This window comes from Empidonax traillii, unplaced genomic scaffold (genome assembly GCF_003031625.1).
Source record: "Empidonax traillii isolate 1590-97213 ecotype Southwest subspecies unplaced genomic scaffold, ASM303162v1 scaffold244:size1524873, whole genome shotgun sequence".
In the NCBI taxonomy this organism is placed as follows: Eukaryota; Metazoa; Chordata; class Aves; order Passeriformes; family Tyrannidae; genus Empidonax; species Empidonax traillii.
Window position 1 is genome coordinate 236199 of NW_020955437.1, and position 21472 is coordinate 257670.

A 21472-nucleotide genomic window follows, 5' to 3' on the forward strand; every position below is an offset into this window, starting at 1 on the left:
ATTTCAAAGGCAAATACTCTGAAATAACTTACTTTCAGTCATTTCCAATACCTGGCAGGAAATGAAGTTCATGGGTTTGTCAGTCATTATGTTCCAGGTATGTTTTAATAGGTTCCCCCTAGCCTCACTACCCAAAATTTGGCAGAGGAGAGAGAAATACTTACCTATCCAACAGTATCAGCTACAGCAAATGACTAGGTTCAGCCTACCAACTTCTGTCCCTAAAGTATTCCCCTTTTGCAGTTTTCACTCTACAGTAGCACATCCTCACAAAACAGAGACTGAGGAAGAAACCTGTCATCAAGGAGGCTTTTTAAGTTTTGTTTTAGACAACTTTTTGCTTCTGTCTCAGCTTAATGTGGACAGCCATGATGGTTTCATATCCATTAAATCAAATTATTTGATCATTCAAACAATGCCCTGCAGTTACTGCTCCAGGACAGCATCTAAGCAGCCAGTAGGAGTGTTTGGATAAGATCAGGGGCTTTCATGGAGAAGTGAAAAAGAGCCAGGTTCACAAAAGGCAGATTTGATCAGGGCTGCCTGAGGAACAACCCTTGCAGAGCCATTGAGCTGAATAAATTGATTGCCCAGGATCACATCAACTGGCAAAAACCATGTGAATTCTGGGCAGTTGAGAGTCAGTCGAGAGAGAAAGGGCTCAATGGAAGCAACAGAGCCTGAGCCATGAGCAGGAAGGAGGGGCAATGCACCAAAGAGACAAGAGGGTGCATGTCTGTGACAAGCTCACAGAGTTGGGTTTTGGTGTACAAGTTCAGTTTTGCTCTAGTCACCTTTGTTCTAATTGCAGACAGTACCTGTGAGTCAGTGGATTTCCCTCAATCAATATTCCTCAACTTTTCATACACATACATATAAAATTGAACTTGGCAACTAAATAAGCAAAGTGTTACTGGCTTTATAAAGGGGTTTTTAGCAAAACTGCAAACATCCACATAACCTCATGGCTGCCCACAGGCACAACCTACAGCAGCTGGCAGGCTTCAGCTGTGCTGGGCAGCAGCCACTGCCACACAGGCACCCGCATCCCAGGGCCCCATAAAATCATGGAAAGGCTTGCATCGGAGGGGATCTTAAAGATCATCTAGTTCCAACCCCCTGCCCAACCCCAGGGCAGGGACACCTTCCACTAGACCAGGTTGCTCAAAGCCCCACGTAACCTGGCCTTGAACGCTTTCAGGGATGACGCATCCACACTTTCTCTGGGCAACCTGCTCCAGTGTCTCATAACAGTGTCTGATGTAGCCCAGCTCCATCACTTTTTCAGTTACTTCAAAACTGACAAGTAATTACAAGTTTCATTACAAGTCTGTACACACTCTTTTTACTTAAATTCCCCAAAGTACCTACAAAAACTACAAAATCACTTGGCCAGCTCCTTTGCTTCCCATACTCCCTCCGAATCTGAGCAATTTCTCAACCTCAGTTCAGACTTCAATCATGTTTGACAAAGGAATAGAGTTCTTCAGTTTCCCATAAACTCATCAGATCCAAAAACCTCTCTAAATTATTCTCCTTAAATCAATATAAAAACAGATTCTACCTTATTAAGGTTGATCACAGAGCACTTCCAGATGCTGCAAGACACAGTCAAGGCAAGAGGAAGAACAGCCTCACAGCAGCACATTTTTGCCTAGAAACCAAGTAATAGCTTACTGAGTAGTGTAATATATTAATGTGCACAGTCACTGCCTGCACAATGCATGAATGCACAGAGTAAACTACATCTCTGCTTTCTAATCTTACCGGGAAAGCTTCCTTGTGGACAGCTTGGAGATCTCACCTGACCGCGGACAGCAAGTTTACAGTCCATGATGATGTGTGACTTAAAGAAGAAGGCCAAGCCTGGAAGCTGGAAGGAAGCTGTGAGGAATCAGACTAAACAGACAATGCTTCTTCATGGTACCAGTCTTGCTGTCTTTATTTGCAGTGCTAATGAAGAGGAGTTTCCAGAAAGCCTTGGGTTCAATTGGAAATGAAGCAGAAAAAAGGCACAAGGATTTTAACGTGGTTAAGAAAACAAAAGGATTCAATGCAGCCCAGATCAGTAGCTTCATGTTTAGGGGTAGAAGCTTTTCCAGCTGCTCAGGACCTGCATCCCATCCTTCTTTCCCCACAATGTGGGCTGATACTTGATAAGGTCAGTGTTCCACATAGCATCATAGTTGTCGGCAGATGGATGTGGGAGGCATAATATAGAGGAGAAACCTAGCAGAAAACAGCAGCATGAGGAGCTTATGCTCTGTGAATGAAAAACACTCAAAAATTTCCACCTCATCTGAGACAATGCCTGTGGGGTGCACAGTGTTTTCTTTCCTGTTTTCCCCTCAAAGTCTGTCACTCCAACCTTTTCCAATAGCCAGAGTTTTCAGTAATGCCAGTAACAACTTGTCTGTCACTTCCCACTCAAGTTTTCACACTACTGTTCCTCACAGTGTGCCATAGCACACAGGACATGCTGCCTTGCTGAAGGAGCATGTCAGTATTTCCCCTATCAGTATAGTGAGAAGAGGGCATTTTCACTGTGGTTCTCACCTCAGAACTCAGCCCCATGTCATAGCTCCCTATTTCCTCCATCATGTCCCCCTCATAGTGCACCTGTGGATAAGGCTGCCTAATTTACCTGTATGCAAACCAGCTGATGCCTTCCTTTTGGTTGGAGCGCAGCACAAAGGATGACTTTTTTCTACAGGGCGGTTGAACTAGTCTCTAAAAGTCTCTGCCAAGAAGAATCCTCCTGGCACACACCATGCAAGGCTGTGCAGATGAATCCAGCCTTACAGGAGTGCACAATAATATAGATAGAAATAACTTTTCCTCCTGACATACACCAGTGCCTCTCACACAGACACATCTGAGCTCCTGATCTACATCCTTGCAGAAGGTAGAACTCTTCATGTTGGATATTTCATGTTAGATGTTGATAAAACCTGATGCTCCTAATGAGCAGGAAGCTATTCGGAAGAGCCAGATAATAGAATGCTTTTTCTTTTAATCAAGGGCTTCCCTACTAGTGGGAAGTACATTGAAATGCATTGAAATGTTAAGTCATTTCTTGCATTGAAGTGATAAAAGATGGTCAGTGAGACAGCCCTCTGATATATGGAACCAGGACTGGATGCTGAGGCAGAAATCCTGCTGAAGATCTGGTGGCCAGGGCAGGGGCACTTTTTTGAACCTGTATTTTCCAATGCTTAGCTTCAAGTTCAAGGTAGTCACTGTGCTCCCTCAACGCATTGCTCTTTCCCCTTCCCAGCACTGTTAACAGTCCTGTAACACAAATTCTCAGCAGAAATCTCACTTGGTAGACAGTGATGAGAGAGAGCAGTGGGGGGAGGACCACGCATTGCATCATCCCAGTGTTTTCTCCACTCAGTCTCAGAATGGAGAATTCAAGTGGGAACTCTTAAGCCAGTCTTGTAGTAGTGGATTTTTCTCAGTTCCTCTGAAATTCTGCCTGCAGTAGAGTAAGGCCAGAGATTTAAAAGAGCTACTGATCACAGCCCTCGTGATGCAGAATGCACAAACGCTATGGTAAGTCACACGTGCCATGGGGAAATGCTAAAAAACCCCAATCAAATCCTATGCACACAGCTAGGTCAAATGCTACATGAACACTTTCAACTGTGACTGTCTACTTTTGTTGTACAGAACAAAAGGTTAACAGTATTTCCGGAGCTTGGAAAGCAACTCCAGAATACAGAAAAAGCTAACTCCAGTTGGTTTTAAAAGCATACAAAAGTACAAATATTAACAAATTCAGGGAAACTGAGCAGTTTCTGAGAAAGCAGAAGCTAACACACTCCCCTGCTGGAAAAATACTGTAAAAACATGCTATTTCTGTTTTGTTCGTTTATGTCTATAGCAAACACACAGCTATCATAGGCTGCTTGACTGGCAAGCGATGGCCAGCAAAGCCTGAGCAAGACACTGGCTAACAAAAAAATAAGTTATTTGGGAAATCTTACCAGACCTGCACAAGACATCAGAATGGACATTAGGAGAAAGTTTGTCCTGGTTTCAACTGGGAGACAGTTAATTTTATTCTTAGTAGTTAGTACAGTGCTGTGTTTTGGTTTCATACTGCTGATAACACATCGATGTTTTAGTTGATGCCAAACAGTGCTTACCCTGTCAGGGACTTTTGTCTCACACTCTGCCGTGAGCAGATGCACAAGCTGTGAGGAAGCATGGCCAGGAGAGGTGACCCAAATTGGTCAAAGGGATACTCCATATCACAGAATGTCATGCCCAGTATACAAACTGGCAGTGTTACCCAGAAGGGGACAAGTGCTGCTTGGGGATAGGCTGGGCATCTGGTGGTAAGCAACTATATTGTCCATCACTTTTATATTAACAGGTGTTATTATTACAAATATTGTTACCATACTTAGTATCACTATAATTATTGTCAAAATATATTTCAGTTTTTAACTTGCTCTTGGGGAGGAGAACTGAAAAGAAGAGGTAGGCCTCATGGGCTAAAATAAGAGCACTTAGTTGCCAGCTGGGGTTAAACCACAAGGTTCTTCACTGAGAGGGTGGGTGGTCAATCACTGGAACAGGCTCCCCTCAGCATCAAGTCAAGAGTTTAACAAGCAGCTGAACAATGGTCTTAGTCATATGGTTTAGTTTTAGGTAGTCCTGCAAGAAGCAGAGAGTTGGACTCAATCCTTATGGGTCTCTTCCAACTCCAGATATTCTATGACTGATATCCCAAGTGTCTCATAGGCCATGCCACACTTCTGGGATGGGTGCATAAGAGCAGGTAAAAGCTTTCACTGTGTCAGTGTCCACTGCCTTTCAGATTTCAGACTCACTGCTTACATGGAGGAGAAAGAGTATATAGCAAAATGTGCACAGGGCCTTACCTGCCCAGGCTGTTCAGCACTGCCATGTTCATTGGAAGCCAGCAGATATCCCTGCAGCTGTACATGGCACAACCAAAAAAATAGGGATGGGACAGATCCATGATCACCCAAAAGTTCTTGGGGAAAAAAACCCACAGAAGTGAGCTCTGCCATGCATAAAGGAGAGCCTGTGCACATTCAACAGAGAAAGAGGATGAGATCAGTGAGAATGCCGAGGAACTAGTGGGAGCAGCTGCGCAGATTTTGGGCTGTGAAGACGTTCCATTAAGTAAATGACACCACAGTTATAACTGTTCACAGTAACTCACTGAACTGTAGCTTTTATTTCCTCTTAAGAACACAAGACTTAGATTTGGGCCTGGACAGTGGCTTTAAGGCAGCCACTTAAATTAATGAACAGCTCAGGAGGTTAATTTAGTTCTGAATCCAGACTCAGCTCCCCTTCCAAGATAATATTTGACTCACATGAGTTAAAGAGAAAGCTCAAGTGCAGAGCATGCAAGGTGAAATACGGCTAGCCTACATCCCTTTTCCAGATGATGAAGCATGCCTTGCAGAGCAAATTCATCTCAGACTTCCTCTCAGCATTTCTCCAAAGTGCAAACTCCGCATTTCCGGGACCCTTCAGCATCAGCACTGTCGGACTCAAGGGGTACATACAGACACACACACCTCCCCTGACTATTTTAAGCCTCTCACTCCTGTAATTGAGAGTGTTACATGCTCCTTCCTTTCCTTTGTCAGACTGTGGTAGTTTTAATCCAGGCCTTCCTTGGTTACCAGTTTGTAACCAAGGAAGGGGCAGTGTTCCCAGCATTCCATACAACTTTTATGTAAATCGGGGTATAAATAAGAAGGGAGGAGAGGCCTTCGCTCTCTTCTCTTCTGGTGAGGTTCGGGAACAGTGGGTCCTTGCGTTGGTCTCGCTTATCTAGGGCTGAAGCCTGCAGTGACCGCTGGCCTGACACACGGAGGTTTGGAGAGTGCTGGCTGTGCCTGCCAATCCTGCTTTTCTAAGGGACGTGGTGAGATTTGTTTAACTAGTTATTTTGGTAGTTCTCGGATTTGATTGCATATGTCTGTTCGGTGTCCCTTTCTGTCCCCTTTTGCCCCTTTTTTCCCCTTTCCCTATCCCTTCGGGGGGTGTTTGGGTTTGCTTTTGCTGTGTACATAGCATCTTAACTGTATATAACTGTAATATACATAAAATATATATTTTTATACAACTAGCTTGATTTTGAGTTCTTAAATTTGCATAGGCTTTTTTCTTTGCCCTGGGGGAAGAAGGGGGGGGAAAGAGGGGGCAATTGCTGCTGTGGGTTTGGGCATTTGGCAGGGAGCCAGGTCCGAACCATCACGACGACCTATCACAGCAAGCAAAGGTGACCACTGCAAGTGGGTAACAGCAGGTTCTGCCCCTCAATTTATGAGCCTGCGAGGTGCAGCAGCTCCAACAGGATGTATATTAGATAGCCCTGGGACAAGCAGGACACAACTAAGCCTCTTGGACAAAATGGTAGTGCCTTGAGGAAAACATATTTTACAGTGCAGCAGTGAGGAAAAATTGCAAAAAGACCCAGGTTGGAGGAGAACAAGGTGCTGCAGGTGCTGGAGAAAACCATGGTAAAGGAGGATTTCTCCCACAGCCCAGGGAGAACTCCATGGTACAGCAGATGCACCGAAGGAACCTGCAGTCCACAGTGAGCCTACACTGGGGCAGGCTCCTGACAGAACTGTAGCCAGGGACGAACCCACAGTGGAACAGATTTATCCTTTAAGGACTGCAAGACATAGAGAGAATAAACACTGGAGCAGAGAAAAGCACAAAGAATGGGGAGCAGGAAACAGGAACTGTTACAGACAGATCACAGCTCCCACTGCCACATCCCTGTGCTGCTGGGTGGGGGAAGAGGGCAAGACAGGGAATGAAGGAGTAAAGGAGGGCAAGGAATGAAGGAGTAAAGGAGGGCAAGGAATGAAGGAGTAAAGGAGGGCAAGGAATGAAGGAGTAAAGTTCAGCCTCAGAAAAAGGAATGTGGTAGGAGAAAGGTGGCTAAGTTTTTGTTTGTTCCTTACCATCCAACTCTTTTTAAATGGTAAGAAATTAGTATCTTTTATACCAATACACAAACTTTTCCATCTTACTCCATCCCCCATCTCCTTTTGAGAGAGAGGAGTAAGAGAGCAGCTGGGTGAAAGTCTGACAGCCAGTCATTGTCAACCCACCACAAGAAGACACAAAAAAGAAAATCCCCAAAATACTTCCAGTGACAAGTAAATTATTTCAAATTGTGGAAAACAGCTGTCTGTACAGTGATGAACATAGAGAAAAGCTGGAAAATGAGACTCCTGATAATAGTTATAAACCACTACACTTACAGTCCTCTGTTCCTCCTAAGTATATCTCCATGTTAAACTAAGCTGGAATAAACATCATTTCACACACCTCAGTTCAGTTACTAATCCCTTCAAATGCCTTGTCCAAAGACTGAAACCATCTTTTCAAACAAATTACTGTCTCCACTTCACTTAACCCATCTCATCATCCAGTATAAAGCAATACCTATCATTTTCCTACCATAAAAATCATCCCACTCCCCTATTTTAGGCAGCACCAAACATATAAAAGTCTCTACAATGCACACTTATCACAAATTTCAAGTCTATTCAGATACATCATAGATGTAGAAAGTATTTCACTCAATTTATGCAGTTTCTAGTGTTTCTTTCTTTCTTTGCTTTTGTTATATTCCATCTTCAATCTCCTCCATTTCTTACATTACCTGAGCAGGTCAGGCTGGCAAAGCAGCGAATATTCCACAGTGCAACAGTTAAGATCCTTCTTCTCAGCCCCGTAAACATTCCTGTTTTGTTTTCCAGGCATGAATTTACTACTATAAAAGGCCATGAAAAATCTCTTTCAAGATAGTACAGGAACTATTGCAGAGATTATTATTTATATGAAAGGCAAAAAATTCAAGCAATTTACCTTCTTAATCTCACAGCCCACACATTAGATGAAATGTAACACTTCATAGGGTAGGGGAAAAAAATCATGGTTTAATTACAGCAATGTAGCATAAATGCCTTAGTAGTCGATACCAGGATATTATTGTGACATCTAAACTAAACTTGAGTTCTCCACAGACATCGTAAACAGACACTCTAAATTCCCTAAATGATTGACATTAAGAAGGTTTATACAAAAGCAGTCAGTTGTTCAATCTTTAAGATGCCATGACACGGTGAGACAAACACACATACATCAGTAAGTACAGCGAAATGTTATGCTACATTTTGGACAGTTCAGAACTGAAAGTGCTTCACATCTATAGGATAAGAAATGGCTTCACCTCCTCATCCCTAAATGATGAGAGCAAACAAATAACCCTTTAATAGGTTAAATAAACAGTCCCCCATTTATCCATGCTTATATAAAGTTTCCAACAATTCAGAAGGTCCATGGTGACATTTACAATTTATATACAGTGTAACAAATTGTCAATGGAAAAAGGTTCAGATACTCCTTGGTTCCCAAAAGCCTGAAGGTGCTCCCTGCACTAGAGGCAAAAGCTTTCTGCAGTATTAGGTTGGTTTTCTTCCCACCTCCCCTCCCCCCTTTTTTTTTCTGTTTTTTTACAAAAATTAGTCATCCCAATCCACCTGAATAAAATCAGTCCCTAAATCCAGTTTAGCAACTGCTTAATCCCAGTGTTTAAGGCATGTTCATTAGATGTCAGTATAAGGGGTACTGTCAGAAATTATAATAATCACAGGCACTAAGAGTCAGCAGATTTAAATAGCAACACCACTCTTCACAATACAAGGTAAAACAAATTGTCATGATGGAAGCTGTTCCTGAGTTAAAATTTGCTAAATACTGCTAAGGTTAGTGTTTTCCTTTTATACATCTTCCTCTGGAATGTCCTTTCGCATATGCTCAGCTGAAAATTAAAGTTCGCTCTGTAAATTTGCCTGAATGTCAGAAAGTAAAAATGTTAGCAAAATTCTAATTATATCAGCATTCCCAAACCTAAATTTGGCCATGATACTATGAATTTGCATGGTTTAGTATCACTTAGCTTTCAGCAGGAGTATTTCCTAAATGTGAAGATAAATATAAATGTCAGTCCACACTTCTGTGCAACTGCCAACATCAAGAAAAGAATTTGCTAAAGAGAATTAAAATAAGTTTAGAGTTCTATGAATATATGTAACTCTGATAATGTAGACGTTTTTCATTTTCTCCTCCTTTAGGATTAAAGGAAAATATTTTTAAATTGCAGGAACACAAAAAACCTATGAATATTCAGCTTTTTAAAACAGACAACTTGTCTATTCAGATTATCAAGTATCCATTCCCACAGAATTGTTTCACATAATTTCCTATTTAAAAAAGCTGTTCTTGGCTGACAAAAGCGGATAGCTTTAAGAACAGATTTTCCAATAGATTCAAAATGTCCATGACAGTTCTTACAACCCTAATCACCCTTGCTCCAACCCAGTAAAGTTCGTATAAACATTTGTTCAAGTCTGAACATTACATTTAACGGGAGTTAAAGGGCACTAGAAAAATCAGGATTGCAAAAGGTGCGACTCAGGTCTGTGCTATACCTGTACTTCTGACTGTCAGCTGAATAAAAACCCCTCAAAAAACTGCACCATCTGGAGCTAAACCCAAAGTTTGATGAAATCCATGAAAAAAAAAATTAGCTTTAATGGGATTAGTATTTTAAGTGCTCCATTTGAAGCTCAACGTTGCAGTGATGCAGCATTTCCTATTTCAAATACAAGAAACTGCAGTAATTACACCTATCAGACTAGGGAATTAATGTTCCTTTATGTATTTTAAAATCTGTCAGCAGTGCAAAGTAAGAATTACAGAAAAAAAAATCTTATTCCCATATTTCTTTCCATTCGAATCCTAGTAGGACAGAAACCAGCAACATGCTGAGAAAACAGGGTGGGAAAGAAATGAGTGCTTCCACAGTATAGGAACTCCAGGGAGTCTTATAGTGGTATAAAAACAAAGCTCTGAATGAAATTTGGTCTAGCCTGTGTGTCTTATGCACAAAGGTTAGCTAAAATTTAATTGCTGTGACCATAAAATATAAATAGCAACAATTTATTCATAAAATTCTGGATTAGATTGATTTTTTTTTTTTGTTTAACAAACAGTATGATCCATTAAATTATCAGCCAGCTGCATGTTTAAGCACAACAATAGAAAATGTAGTACACAAACACCTAAAAATCACAGTCATAAAAAGCAGGCAAGTACATCAGTCTTTTGGTGGCCAAAGCACGACAGATTAGTCTGCCAAACAAGTGTATGTGAACGTAAGTTGTGGACATTAGTTTTGCTAAAAATTGTTTCTACTGTCAATAAACAATTTTCTGTATTTTAATACTGTTCTTAAGGAATTGTAAACTGTTTGAAAATGTATGGACAGACAAGTAACAGTGAAGGATTTAAATATAGTGGTCAATAGGAAAAACAGGGGTTTAAATTTGCAGGTGTGATGAGTGGGTAATTTGGAACTAATTCATAAATCATACCTTTCTTAGGTAAGACAGTACTGCCATCATTTCTAACACTTGCGACCATTGTAATAACAAGAGAAAAAAACCCCAAACATATCAGCCCTGATACATCAATCACATATGCATTCAAAATTACAGCTATTTACATGAAAAATATATATTTAATTAAAAAGCCACTGAAAAACATGGACTTTTAGTCAGGTGCTGCACTTTCTGCAAAATGAGGTAATTTAGATGCAAACAAATTAGTTTAGTAGAGTTCAGGATCCACGGTCTCCACACAAAGTACAGATTGCTTCAGTAAATGGCTTGACTGTTTCTGTATGCTCAAAGGAAGAAATCACTAGATCCAGTTAAATCCTGTTTTGTAGTGTTCTTGATGCAACACTGACTAATGTCAGAAGGCTTCCCAGCTCAGTTTTACAACTGGTCTTTCAATAGAAAGAAAAAGGGAGAGGGGGTAAGAAAAAAAAGTAGTTATAAATTGGTTTCATCCCAAGATGGATCATTCATGTTCTTTAGAACTTTTCTAACAAGCTTCTCCAAGTCCTTGCGAGCTCTTTGTTCCTCTTCTAATGATTTCTTCATCTTTTTGTTATCCTGTTTAACAGAGACAGAAATATTACTAGTTTGTTGTGGGGGTTTTTGACAGATCTTTTCTCACTACACATACATTGTCAATTACAAACTCTGAAGGTTCTTCTCAGTAAAACAGATATTAGCTATTCAAAAGCAAAACTTCTATTAAAACCTCCCAAGTTACATACAGCTATTTCACTCAATGAAACAAAAAACACAAAATGGAAACTGAACTACTTCCTATTTATACTTAGGGGGTCTTTATAACAAAAGTGCTAACCACAGATGGCCAATAATCTTGAATCTGTTCAAATCTATTCAATGAGAACTAGAATACTTGCTGCTAATAGAGAAAGGAAATGGAACAATAAGCAGACTAAATATCTCCTTTAAGAGCCTCCTGTGATTTTAACTAGTTTCACAATCTCAGAAAAGCTTCTTAAAACATAATGCAAATTGACTTTCTTCATTAGGAACATAAAAAGGTGAAAAGAGTATCCTGAAAACCATTACACTCTCTGGAAAGTATTTTTGTGACTAAATTTTAAACCAGATTGATGACTACCAGCAGCCTAAGAGGAGTCTGAATTTCAGGGAATACCATCACTCTGCTTGTACATTAACAAGAGAGTTCTCACTATTTACTGCCATCAGGCAATACTGAAATAAATAAACAACAGGACTGTAAGGATGTCTCTGACCAATCCCCAGGAATGCCTACGCTGTTTAATCCTGTACAGGCCAAGGTGATGCTGGCAACAGCAGTGAAGCAACCAGAACGTAACACTGAAATAAAGCCCCAAGACAAGCCTACTGGTGTCTAACAAATGCAGGCCTGCAATTCAGGGGTCCCACTGGACTCCCATCAGCTCTTATTTACAGACATTTCCAGAAACAGGATGGGATCATACAATCACAGAATATGCTGAGTTGGGAGGGACTCATCGGGATCACCGAGTCCAACTCCTGGCCCTGCACAGGACACCCCAAGCATAACACCATGTGCCTGAGAGCACTGTCCAAATGCTTCCTGAACTCTGGCAGGCTTGGTGCTGTGACCACTTCCCTGAAGAGTTTGTTCCAGTCCTTAACCACACTCTTGGTGAAAAACCTTTTCCTGATACATAACCTAAACCTCTCAACTCAGCTTCGTGTCATTTCCTTGAGTCCTGTCACTGGTCACAAGAGTGAAGAGATCAGTACCTGTGCCTCAAAATCCCCTTGTGAGGATGCTGAAGACCACAATGAGGTGTCCCCTCAGGTTCCTCCGGGCTGAACAAACCAAGTGACCTCAGTTGCTCCTCATAAGGCTTCCCCTCCAGACCCTTCACCATCTTCATGGCCCTCTTCTGGATGTCCTCTAATAGCTTAATGTCTCAAATTTTGGTGCCCAAAACTGCACATGATACTCAAGGTGAGGCTGCATCAGCACAGAGGAAGAGTGAAACAATCCCTTCCTTTGACCAGCTGGCAATGCTTTGTCTGATGCCCCCCAGGACACAGTTGGCCCTCCTGGCTGCCAGGGCACTGCTGACTCATACTCAACTTGACATCAACCAGTTCCTCTCCAGCTTCTCCTTCCCTAGTCTACACACACGACCAGGGTCTGTCACCTCATTAACTCTATTCCCTCTTCAAGTATGTTGAGAAACTCAGAAATGTCATTGTTTTCCTGTAGGTACAGATTTAATGTATTAAGTCTGCCAATTTAGGACTGTACTATTTAAGTGTAGTACCTGTGGAGCAACAGCTATGAATAACCTCTGGAAGCTGCTATGGGAGGGATCCCACTTTGCAGTCTGGTGTCTACACCAACCAGTGCGCTATGTAGAGAGCCTTTATCCATAAAGCCCTTGCTCACTTGGGAGCTTGCCAGCTCAGAGGTTATGTCTGCCACTTCTCTGGTTGGCAGTGTCACAGTGGTGGAACAATAAATGCTTCTAAGCTGAGAGTCCCAATATCCAAGAAAATGAACTCAGGCTTTAAAATGTCTTGGTTTTGAAAGATGTTAGATACTCAAGACCCTCTATTTGGAAAGGCACAGGAAAAGAGAGCTGTTGCTTGAAGCTCAGCTGAAGGTGACTTTCTCATTAAAGGTCACAAAGGTGTGCAGAGCCTCAGTGAGACTGCACATTTATTCTTTGTACAAAAGCAGTCATGCCATGGGAGTATTCATGGGCTATTATTGCCGCTTGTATTAGGTGAACTGTATTTTTAAAAAGACTCAATTTTGCATCCAACCTGGGATACTCATGCTTTATATGCTGAACTCAGCAGAATTTAAGGATGCAAGACATCAACTGTCCTATTTCAAGGAACATGCATGACAACCTTAGAAATACTGAGCATGCTTGTAGATGGGCAAAGCATTTGGATTCACATTTATAGCCCAAAACCTGAAGAAATTTTAATACAAATCCTTTTTAATTAATACAGGAATTTTATCCAACTTCCTAAGTCAGACTGGTTAAGGTCAATTAGCAAATTCACACACTGGAGAGTGAAGGAAACTCAATGCTTTTTGCACCTATACACTAAGCAAGGACTAACTGTGGCAGCATTAACATGGTTTACACAAGCTGTGTCCTGACAAGAAGATAGTATTTTTAATATCTCATTTTGGACACTTAGAACATGTGACAAAGCAGCATCCAGAGCTAACCTGAAACCCTCCTTTAAAAAAGGTCACATGATTGGCACTGAAAAGGACTCTTTTCTCTGGAAACAAGAGGTTTTAAGAACTGATTGGTAAGAGGTGTCCAGGTTACTGTAGGATTGTTAATAAAGGCCTAAATAGATATAGATACTTATAATGCTAAAATGATACATTCTAGAGCCAATATTATTTCTCAGTCTCTACAAGCTTACTTTGCTGGTGATACAACAGAACTGAATTTGCTTAATGCTTCTGCCATTTCATAATTTGCAACATCCAAGAATAACTTAGTAATTCACCTCAGAGAAAAGATACTTAACACTATTCTCAAAGGACTGATGACAACCACAACCGAGGGTACCTTTCCTCAAATGACATTTTACTTTTAAAATAGTCCAAAATTCAAGTTCATGCCTGTTAAAGTGAATAAACTTACAATCCATATTTGTTTTTAAAATAAGCCTTCCATCTTTTTGTTCTCCGTGTTGCTATAAGTGTACAAGTTACCAACCTGTCTTAACTCCTGTACTTCATCCTTTAATGCATATACTGTGTCAACAAGGCTTCTAAAATGAAAAAGGAACATGATCTGTTATAACAGTTTCCAGAAATACATGACTAAATTTATTATTAGACAAAAATCCTAAATGAAATGCAATTAAAAAAAAAAACAAACAAACCCCACAGCTAATTGCCAATTTCAAACCTGTGTTGAAAACAAACAACCAATCAACTCCTATCTCTTATCCCAATTTATACTCAGTAAGGCAAGGACATGTTACCACCTCCTGTGACAGAAAACATCTCTCCAGCACTTACAGACTTATACTGGTTTCTGTACTCCAGCTTTCTAGAAAAAAACTGTAGTTTCATTTCCAACATATATACCTTACCAAAAAAGTAGAACGATGGTACAAACTAACTAGAAACATGACATCAGTTTAATATTGAAATCTGACAGCACCTGGAAAAATTATTTATAAGTGAAGCATTTCACTTCTTGGCATGAGTGAAGTAAGTTGTATAGCATATACAAAGAAGCAAGATATTTAAATGAAGGCCAACTAAAGGCCTGGCAGCATACTCAGCTCTGTTCCCTACTACAAACATACCATACACACACTACTATAATGGAAGACAGGAGGAAGAAGAGTGAAAAGTTTACTACTTTAATCCATCAACCATTAAATATTTTCTTACTTCTCTTCTATTACAGTCTGACCATTACTTTTAGTTTCTTCTACAATAATTTTTTCTTCTTCTGGAAGCAGGACTTGAGGAGCTGATTCTTTACGGGAACCTGTTATAAAAATAAAATACAAAATGAGCAACTCACAAATATTGCTGGGGCATTTTAAACATTATTCTTTCATTCACTGCATGATACACCTGCAGGACCAAGGTATACCACTTCCCATTTCCCCCTTCCCTCCACACAAAGAAGTTACCAACACATGTTTTCCAGTTGAAACCACAGCCTTAAAACAACAAAAAGTTGTCTGACACTGCTACTCCACTGCTGACAACTCCCATGTCATCGACAGGGATGCTACACCATTCAACAGACAGTGCACTATTCAACCATCAGTAAAAGTTATACAAATTCACAGTGTCAGACTGAGAAAGAGAGAGCTGTGTTTAAAAAACCATGATTTAAGCCTCAAGGAGAGATTCTGATCTCACAATGATACAAATCCAAGAAACAGTTCTGCTCTAAACCCATCACACTGTCACTGAGGAGCAGAATAGTGCTGTCAAACAACACAGCAATGAGGGGACAGAAGTTAAAATCGCTTTCCCTGAAACACTGTAAGCACCACACTTCTGCGCGTGTGAATGACATGTATACATAAATACACTTACAGATAATGTTTTAGTCCTATAATAAATTCCTACCAAATGAAATATATTCTTTGTATTTAATAAATGTTTTTAAAAGCACCTCAGTTTGATGATAAAAACTCAAAAAACATCTTCAAAACATTTTCCACAGTCATTATAATTTAGAACATCAAGGTAAAACACACAGATTAGAAAAAATTAGTTATGACTGGAAAAATCTAATCTTAGATATCTGCATCCATTCATACATATATTAAGTATGTATTCTATAAACTTTATTTAATTAGGCTGCAACAAATTACAAGCTTTTTTTTTAAGAAGGTCTGTAAATAAACTGGCCTCTAAGCATTTATTCAGAATTCAAACACTGCAGATAAGGTAGTAAATTTCTTGCATATTTTAACTAAGATATCAGTTTTAATAAACAAGGTACACTTAGCTACCAATTCATCTTAATGAATTTTCATTAACTAGGAACGTTTATTCCAGTTTGAACCGATAACTTGGTACTACAGAGCACAGGCCTGTCCAGAGAAATCAGTTGCTGAACAGCTGCTTTGTGATAACAGTTCTTTTCTTTTATGGTTCATGACAAAATACATAATTTAAACAAATAACAAATGGAATAAGTCACAGTCATTACAAAATACTAACTTCTCAAACAGTGGCCGTCTTGAGTGCTGAGCAATGATCCTGTACCTTAGCTTAGTTAAACTATTTAAGCTATTTTAGCAAACAATGACAAATGTCTTTAATGAAGAAAACAGTTTCCTTAACCTTACAGTAAATATCTTATGTATCAGTAGCTGACTGTCAAAATTATATGGAATACAGATAACTGAAAATTTGAAAAAGAATCTTGTCCTTGAAAGCTCTAAGTTCTTATGGAGTGAAGAAATCTTTTAAGGGTTAACACACTTCCACTCCCACTCATTTGCCAGGAAGGAACAACCTATAAAACAAACATATCCAAACTCTGCAAGGAACTCAAGGCCACTTCCCTGTTTGCACTGTCAATCTCTAATTGTAAAAAGCTGTCTCATGTTTATTTCAGTTTACTGGTTACTGCTCTGCTTTATTAGTCTAACAGGTAACACACAACACTGAGTTAAATGTTATATTAGCAATTAGTTGGCAGCAGCCAGACCACTACATTCTGGGTCTCTGTACCAACATGGAGCACCTCAGCCCAGCACACGCCGAGGGAGACACTGACCAAAGGAACAGAACTGTCGCATGTTTCTCACCCATGACTCCCTTCAACCAAAAGGAACATGCATTATCATTCTCTCTGTACAGAGCTGCATCCACCTGTCTGCCTGGGCAGAGTAACAGGGGTCCCTGAAATGTGGAAACGGCGTGGAGTAGACAGTTTGAAAACAAAAACATCCCATACATGTTATACGCACACATGCATGTAAGAGAGATGTCTACATCAGTATACCCTGCTGTATGTACGGCAGAGCACAGCAAACACTCAATATTGCCGAGACACAGAGAGCAGTTCACCAATATTATACACACAAGGAGAGCTCATGCTACACATACACACACAATGGAAAACTGCTGCTGTGAACACTGACCTTCCTGTGCCACAGAACATGAACCACCACGGAACTCAAGACAAGTTTCACTCTTCGCCTTCATTGCTCCAATACCCTCAGTCATGCAACTCTTATTTGTATCTCAGAACCCTTGCTGCTCTCACAATTTGTACTTATGCAAAAACCCCCACACTTGCTCCTTAATCTTAGTTTGCTTTTTGTGAGCTTTGGTGTTTTGTTTTTTGTTTGTTTGGGTTTTTTTTAATTGTTGTGGACTTTTTCTTCCTAAATCCCACAAGCACTTGCTGAGTATACCAGGTACAAGCACAGTGCATCTATCCTGTCTCAAAGGACCCTATCATCAAATGAGTTTGTGCAGAGTAACACACTTGAGATGTCAAGTTATAAAGACAGAAAGAATCTATCTCACCACTCTGCTTTTCTGCACCATTTATGTCAGCAGCTTCTCTTTTTTTAAGATGCATTTTCTGGTAATTACATATCTAGAAGTAACTTCAAGCAGAGTCACCTCATCACTAGCACTCAGGAATATTCCCTCAATTGCACCTTGTGCCTCCACCTTTATGCCTGTTCTCTGTGTAACCATTTCTATCCACAAAAGCTACAGCTTGGGGACATGAAGAGAGTGTTGTGTTACAGGATAGTGGGTATTTCACACCGTGTTGTACTAAAAGCATAGTCTAGGAAGTTCCTGCAGTTCAGATAACACCTTTGAGACATATTCTACATTTTCATGAAGCAGGGCAGAAGAATCAAGTTACTTCAGTTTGTCATGGCATCCCTCAAGCCTAAGCATCCAAGTTTCTGAATTTAATTAAGAGACACTACTCAGTCTCATTCAAAGTCAAACAGGCCAAATGATTCAATTTAAATTGACTTCCAACAACTCTGTCCCTAAATCACCTTGAGACAATATAATCAAACTAGTTGGATAGGTTTGGTGGGTTTTTTTGTTTAGTTTTTGTTTTGGTTTTGGTTTTGTTGTTTGGTTTTTTGTTTGTTTGTTTTTTTGGTTGGTTTTGTTTTTTGGGTGTTTTTGTTTTTGTTTTTTTAAAATAGGCATCCCCTATCTCAAGCTATACAAAAACAGGGTTTCATTTGGTTTTCTTTTTTTTTGGGGTGGGGGAGTGGGGAGGAGGGAAGGGTATTGGGGGAAGTAAGGTAGATGGGAGAAGAAATGATGTTTGGGAAACCCAAACAATTACTTCAAGAATAATCAACAAATATCAAGGCCAAGTAAGTTGCCATAACTTGTCAATGGGAAACTCTTAAATCCAGGGTCTTGGAAGAATGGTCCCACTGTTTAGAAATCTGTTGAATAATTAAGGTAAATAACTGACCACTATAATCAAGATTCAACTAAGTTTTCAACAATTAAATTCCATCACAAAAAATAAGGGCATCTATTCAATATCAATACATCTCAGCCCTAGAATGGAGAATAAAGAACTAGAATACTTTTGGACAATACCCCAAATTATAGGTTAGCAAATTTAGCCTCCAGATTAACGCCAGTAACAACACAGCCCATCCAGCATTCAGATCAGGGCTACAGACCTTAGCAACACCCCCTGCATAATGTGATGCAACATCTGAAATACAAGAATAGGCCTGTGGGTAACAGACCCCTGCTTTCAGTTTTCAGTGTCTGATCTCCTTTCCAGCCTAATCAATCAGCCAAAAACAAGCAAGCAATTCTGAGCATTTCTGGAAAAAAAGGAAAGCTGAAACCTGTTCTGATATTTATATGGCTGAAAAGACTTCAGGACAGAAGTTCACTTTATACCTGTCTGAAACAAGGCAGAATGTCACTCCTAGCCCTGCAGTACAGTCTTAACACCAAAACAGGAGGAGACTACAGAGAGGCTGAATGCCACAGAGGTTCTCAGTGATGTCTGTTTGCAATCATAACTCACAACCCCAGCCTTTCATTCCCTCTCCTCCAAAGCAGCTTGACCACCTTACAAAATGGTTGATACAGAAGCATAGAATGTTAGGGTTGGAAGGAACCTTTACAAGTGGACAGACAGGCTTCAGAAGGAACCGTACTGCTAAAAAGTCTGGTCCTTTGAAGCATTTGGCAGATACACGTGAAGGGAGTCCAGAAGTTTTGCAGGAGGGAGGTAAGAAAAGAGGGATGGAATTCAGATACTTTTTCACTTTAACCTGATATTAAGTCTGCCTGTGTTCAAAGACCTTTTCTGTCCAGGAACCACTGAAGCCAACAGTAAAATGGGGGTGGGTATTCACATCACCTACTTAGAGCAGCTAACTTCAGGGCCTCAGTTAAAAGCCAGCTCTCTCCAGTCAATCAAGAACAGTTTTCCTTCCTCCAGCTAGCCAATTGGAGGAGATGGCTCATAGTCATAGAAGACTGAGTGTCCTAATTTAAGCTATGGAAGTTAGATGTGCGGTGATGGTGGTTAATTTCAAGTGCACAGCATAATCCAAGGCCATCAGCAATTTCTCTGTTGCACAGTTTTTAACTATTGCTGTTTTGTTCACTTCTTCATACCTTTACTGTGATTAGGACAGGTAAGGAGGGGAACAAGGCGGGGATAAAGGAAAAACAAATAGAAACACTACTTGTAAATATACAATTCTGTTTTTCACCTACTTTACTAGGCTCTCCTTGCAAGCTAAGAAGCTCTCAGAAATTAAATTTGCTTGAGCTTCAAAGACAGAAGCATGACTTGCCACTGAAAAATCAAGTGTGTGCACACAAAACTGTTTAGATCTACCATTAGCCACTGGCATGTACAGTCACATACATCTCCTATTGAAGCAAATGTCAGACAAAACCAGACAAAATTACTTGTCACTTACAACACTGCACTCATTATATTAAGAATGTTAAAGTGGATGAGACGTGCCAAATTAACCCTTTCTTTCTTTACGAATTTTTCAGGAGGTCCTAATACAGAGAATCCTAAAAAATGGGGTTCCCAGACTCCAAGTCTGTTGAGATTTAATTACTGGAAAAAACAATCCTTCATGCTACAGATCTGCCAAAATCAAAAGGGTGCCCTTAAATCTCTTTGTACAGAAAAAACAAATCAGAATGCAAATATCAGACTAAATTTTAGTTCACTGTATAAAATACACCGTTTGCAAATTCTTGGGAATAATATAAAAGGTTTGGGCATGAAATATTTTTTTGCTTGTTTTAACTAACTGTGACACACAAACAGGAAAAAACTCCACATGACTCAGACGACTGATCTGGGCAGTTTATAGAAATATGCTTTGATGAGTAAAATGGAAATAATTAAAGTGGACCAAAACACAACTTTGTACACAAGTGTTAGTCACATAAGAACAGAATGAATAGTTTAAACAGACAGATAGAAATATCTCACTTCTTGAGATGGTGTAAGACAACATTTGTAAAGTGCTATCCCACTAAACTTCCTGCATTTCACTAATCAACATGAAAATTTCCAGCCAGAGGGCCATAGGACTAAAACCAGAATTGCTACAATCATAGCAAAATAATGTTATGAAGCGATCATTTAATTTATTCTGATGTAAAAAATTCAGCATGTATATTAGCTTATAATTTTACCTAAATTCACTCATATATGAGTATCTTTTAAGTAGAAAGGCTAAAGATAACTCTTACTTTAAACAGAGAAACACTCTAATATTAAATCTTGAAAACACACAAGTTATTTAAACCATTTGCATATTCATAAAATTTTAGTCTGGTAACAGGACCTGCAGAGGAGGTTTTAGACTGTTTCAGTAACTCAGCCCATGTTTTTACTGAGAATACACCAATTAAAAAAAAAAACACACACACACACCAAAAAACCCCAAACTAAAAAAAGAAGATAATAAAATCAATTTAAGGGGAGAGGGAACAGAGAAACATTCTATAGATGTTATTAAAAAAAGAAAAGATATAGAAGAATACATACTTCACATTACACTGAATTTCTTGTAGGTGTCAACTACATTAAACAAAGATTACACACTTATGTCAAAAAAGGTCTTTCACTGCAGCATTTGACTCCTCTGGGAAGAAGGAAGGAAGAAAAAGGAGGCATGAGGAGAAGAGAACGTGTTAAATTACAAGTTATGCTGTCCTCTCCCCCTGTGTAATAATTAAATATTAAAGTCACAGTCTAGCAAATGCAAAATTTATTTCAACTGTACATAACAGATGTTCTTTTTATAGAAAACAAAACACTTAATTGATATATGCAACCACAAACAATATGCATACTGTACAGTACAATGCAACATTCAGATATACATCCATTTTGCATTTTCAAAGGCAGTCACCTACTAAAGATGGCTTCTCCCATTCACAAATGAAGTGCACAATATATATTATTTTTCTATGTTTTACGGCACTATATACACATTACTGTGTTTTGGCAAGATTATGC

At 39.6% G+C, this 21472-nt stretch overlaps 1 protein-coding gene across 6 annotated transcripts in view; it reads right to left on the bottom strand.

Annotated features, from left to right (window-relative positions):
• Positions 1-7933: 7933 nt before the first annotated feature.
• ARHGEF7 (Rho guanine nucleotide exchange factor 7) overlaps positions 7934-21472 on the bottom strand; it is a 122090-nt gene continuing 108551 nt past the window's right edge. For 5 of the 6 annotated variants that reach the window (XM_027888694.1, XM_027888695.1, XM_027888697.1 and 2 more), the window contains 3 exons: positions 14872-14971; positions 14183-14237; positions 7934-11036 (listed from right to left, as the gene is read on the bottom strand). In XM_027888694.1, coding sequence (XP_027744495.1) covers positions 10914-11036; positions 14183-14237; positions 14872-14971 — 278 coding nt within the window. In that variant the 3' untranslated portion in view covers positions 7934-10913. Of the gene's footprint in view, positions 11037-14182; positions 14238-14871; positions 14972-21472 lie in introns of those variants that run through there. The other variant, XR_003571744.1, reaches the window with a different exon arrangement.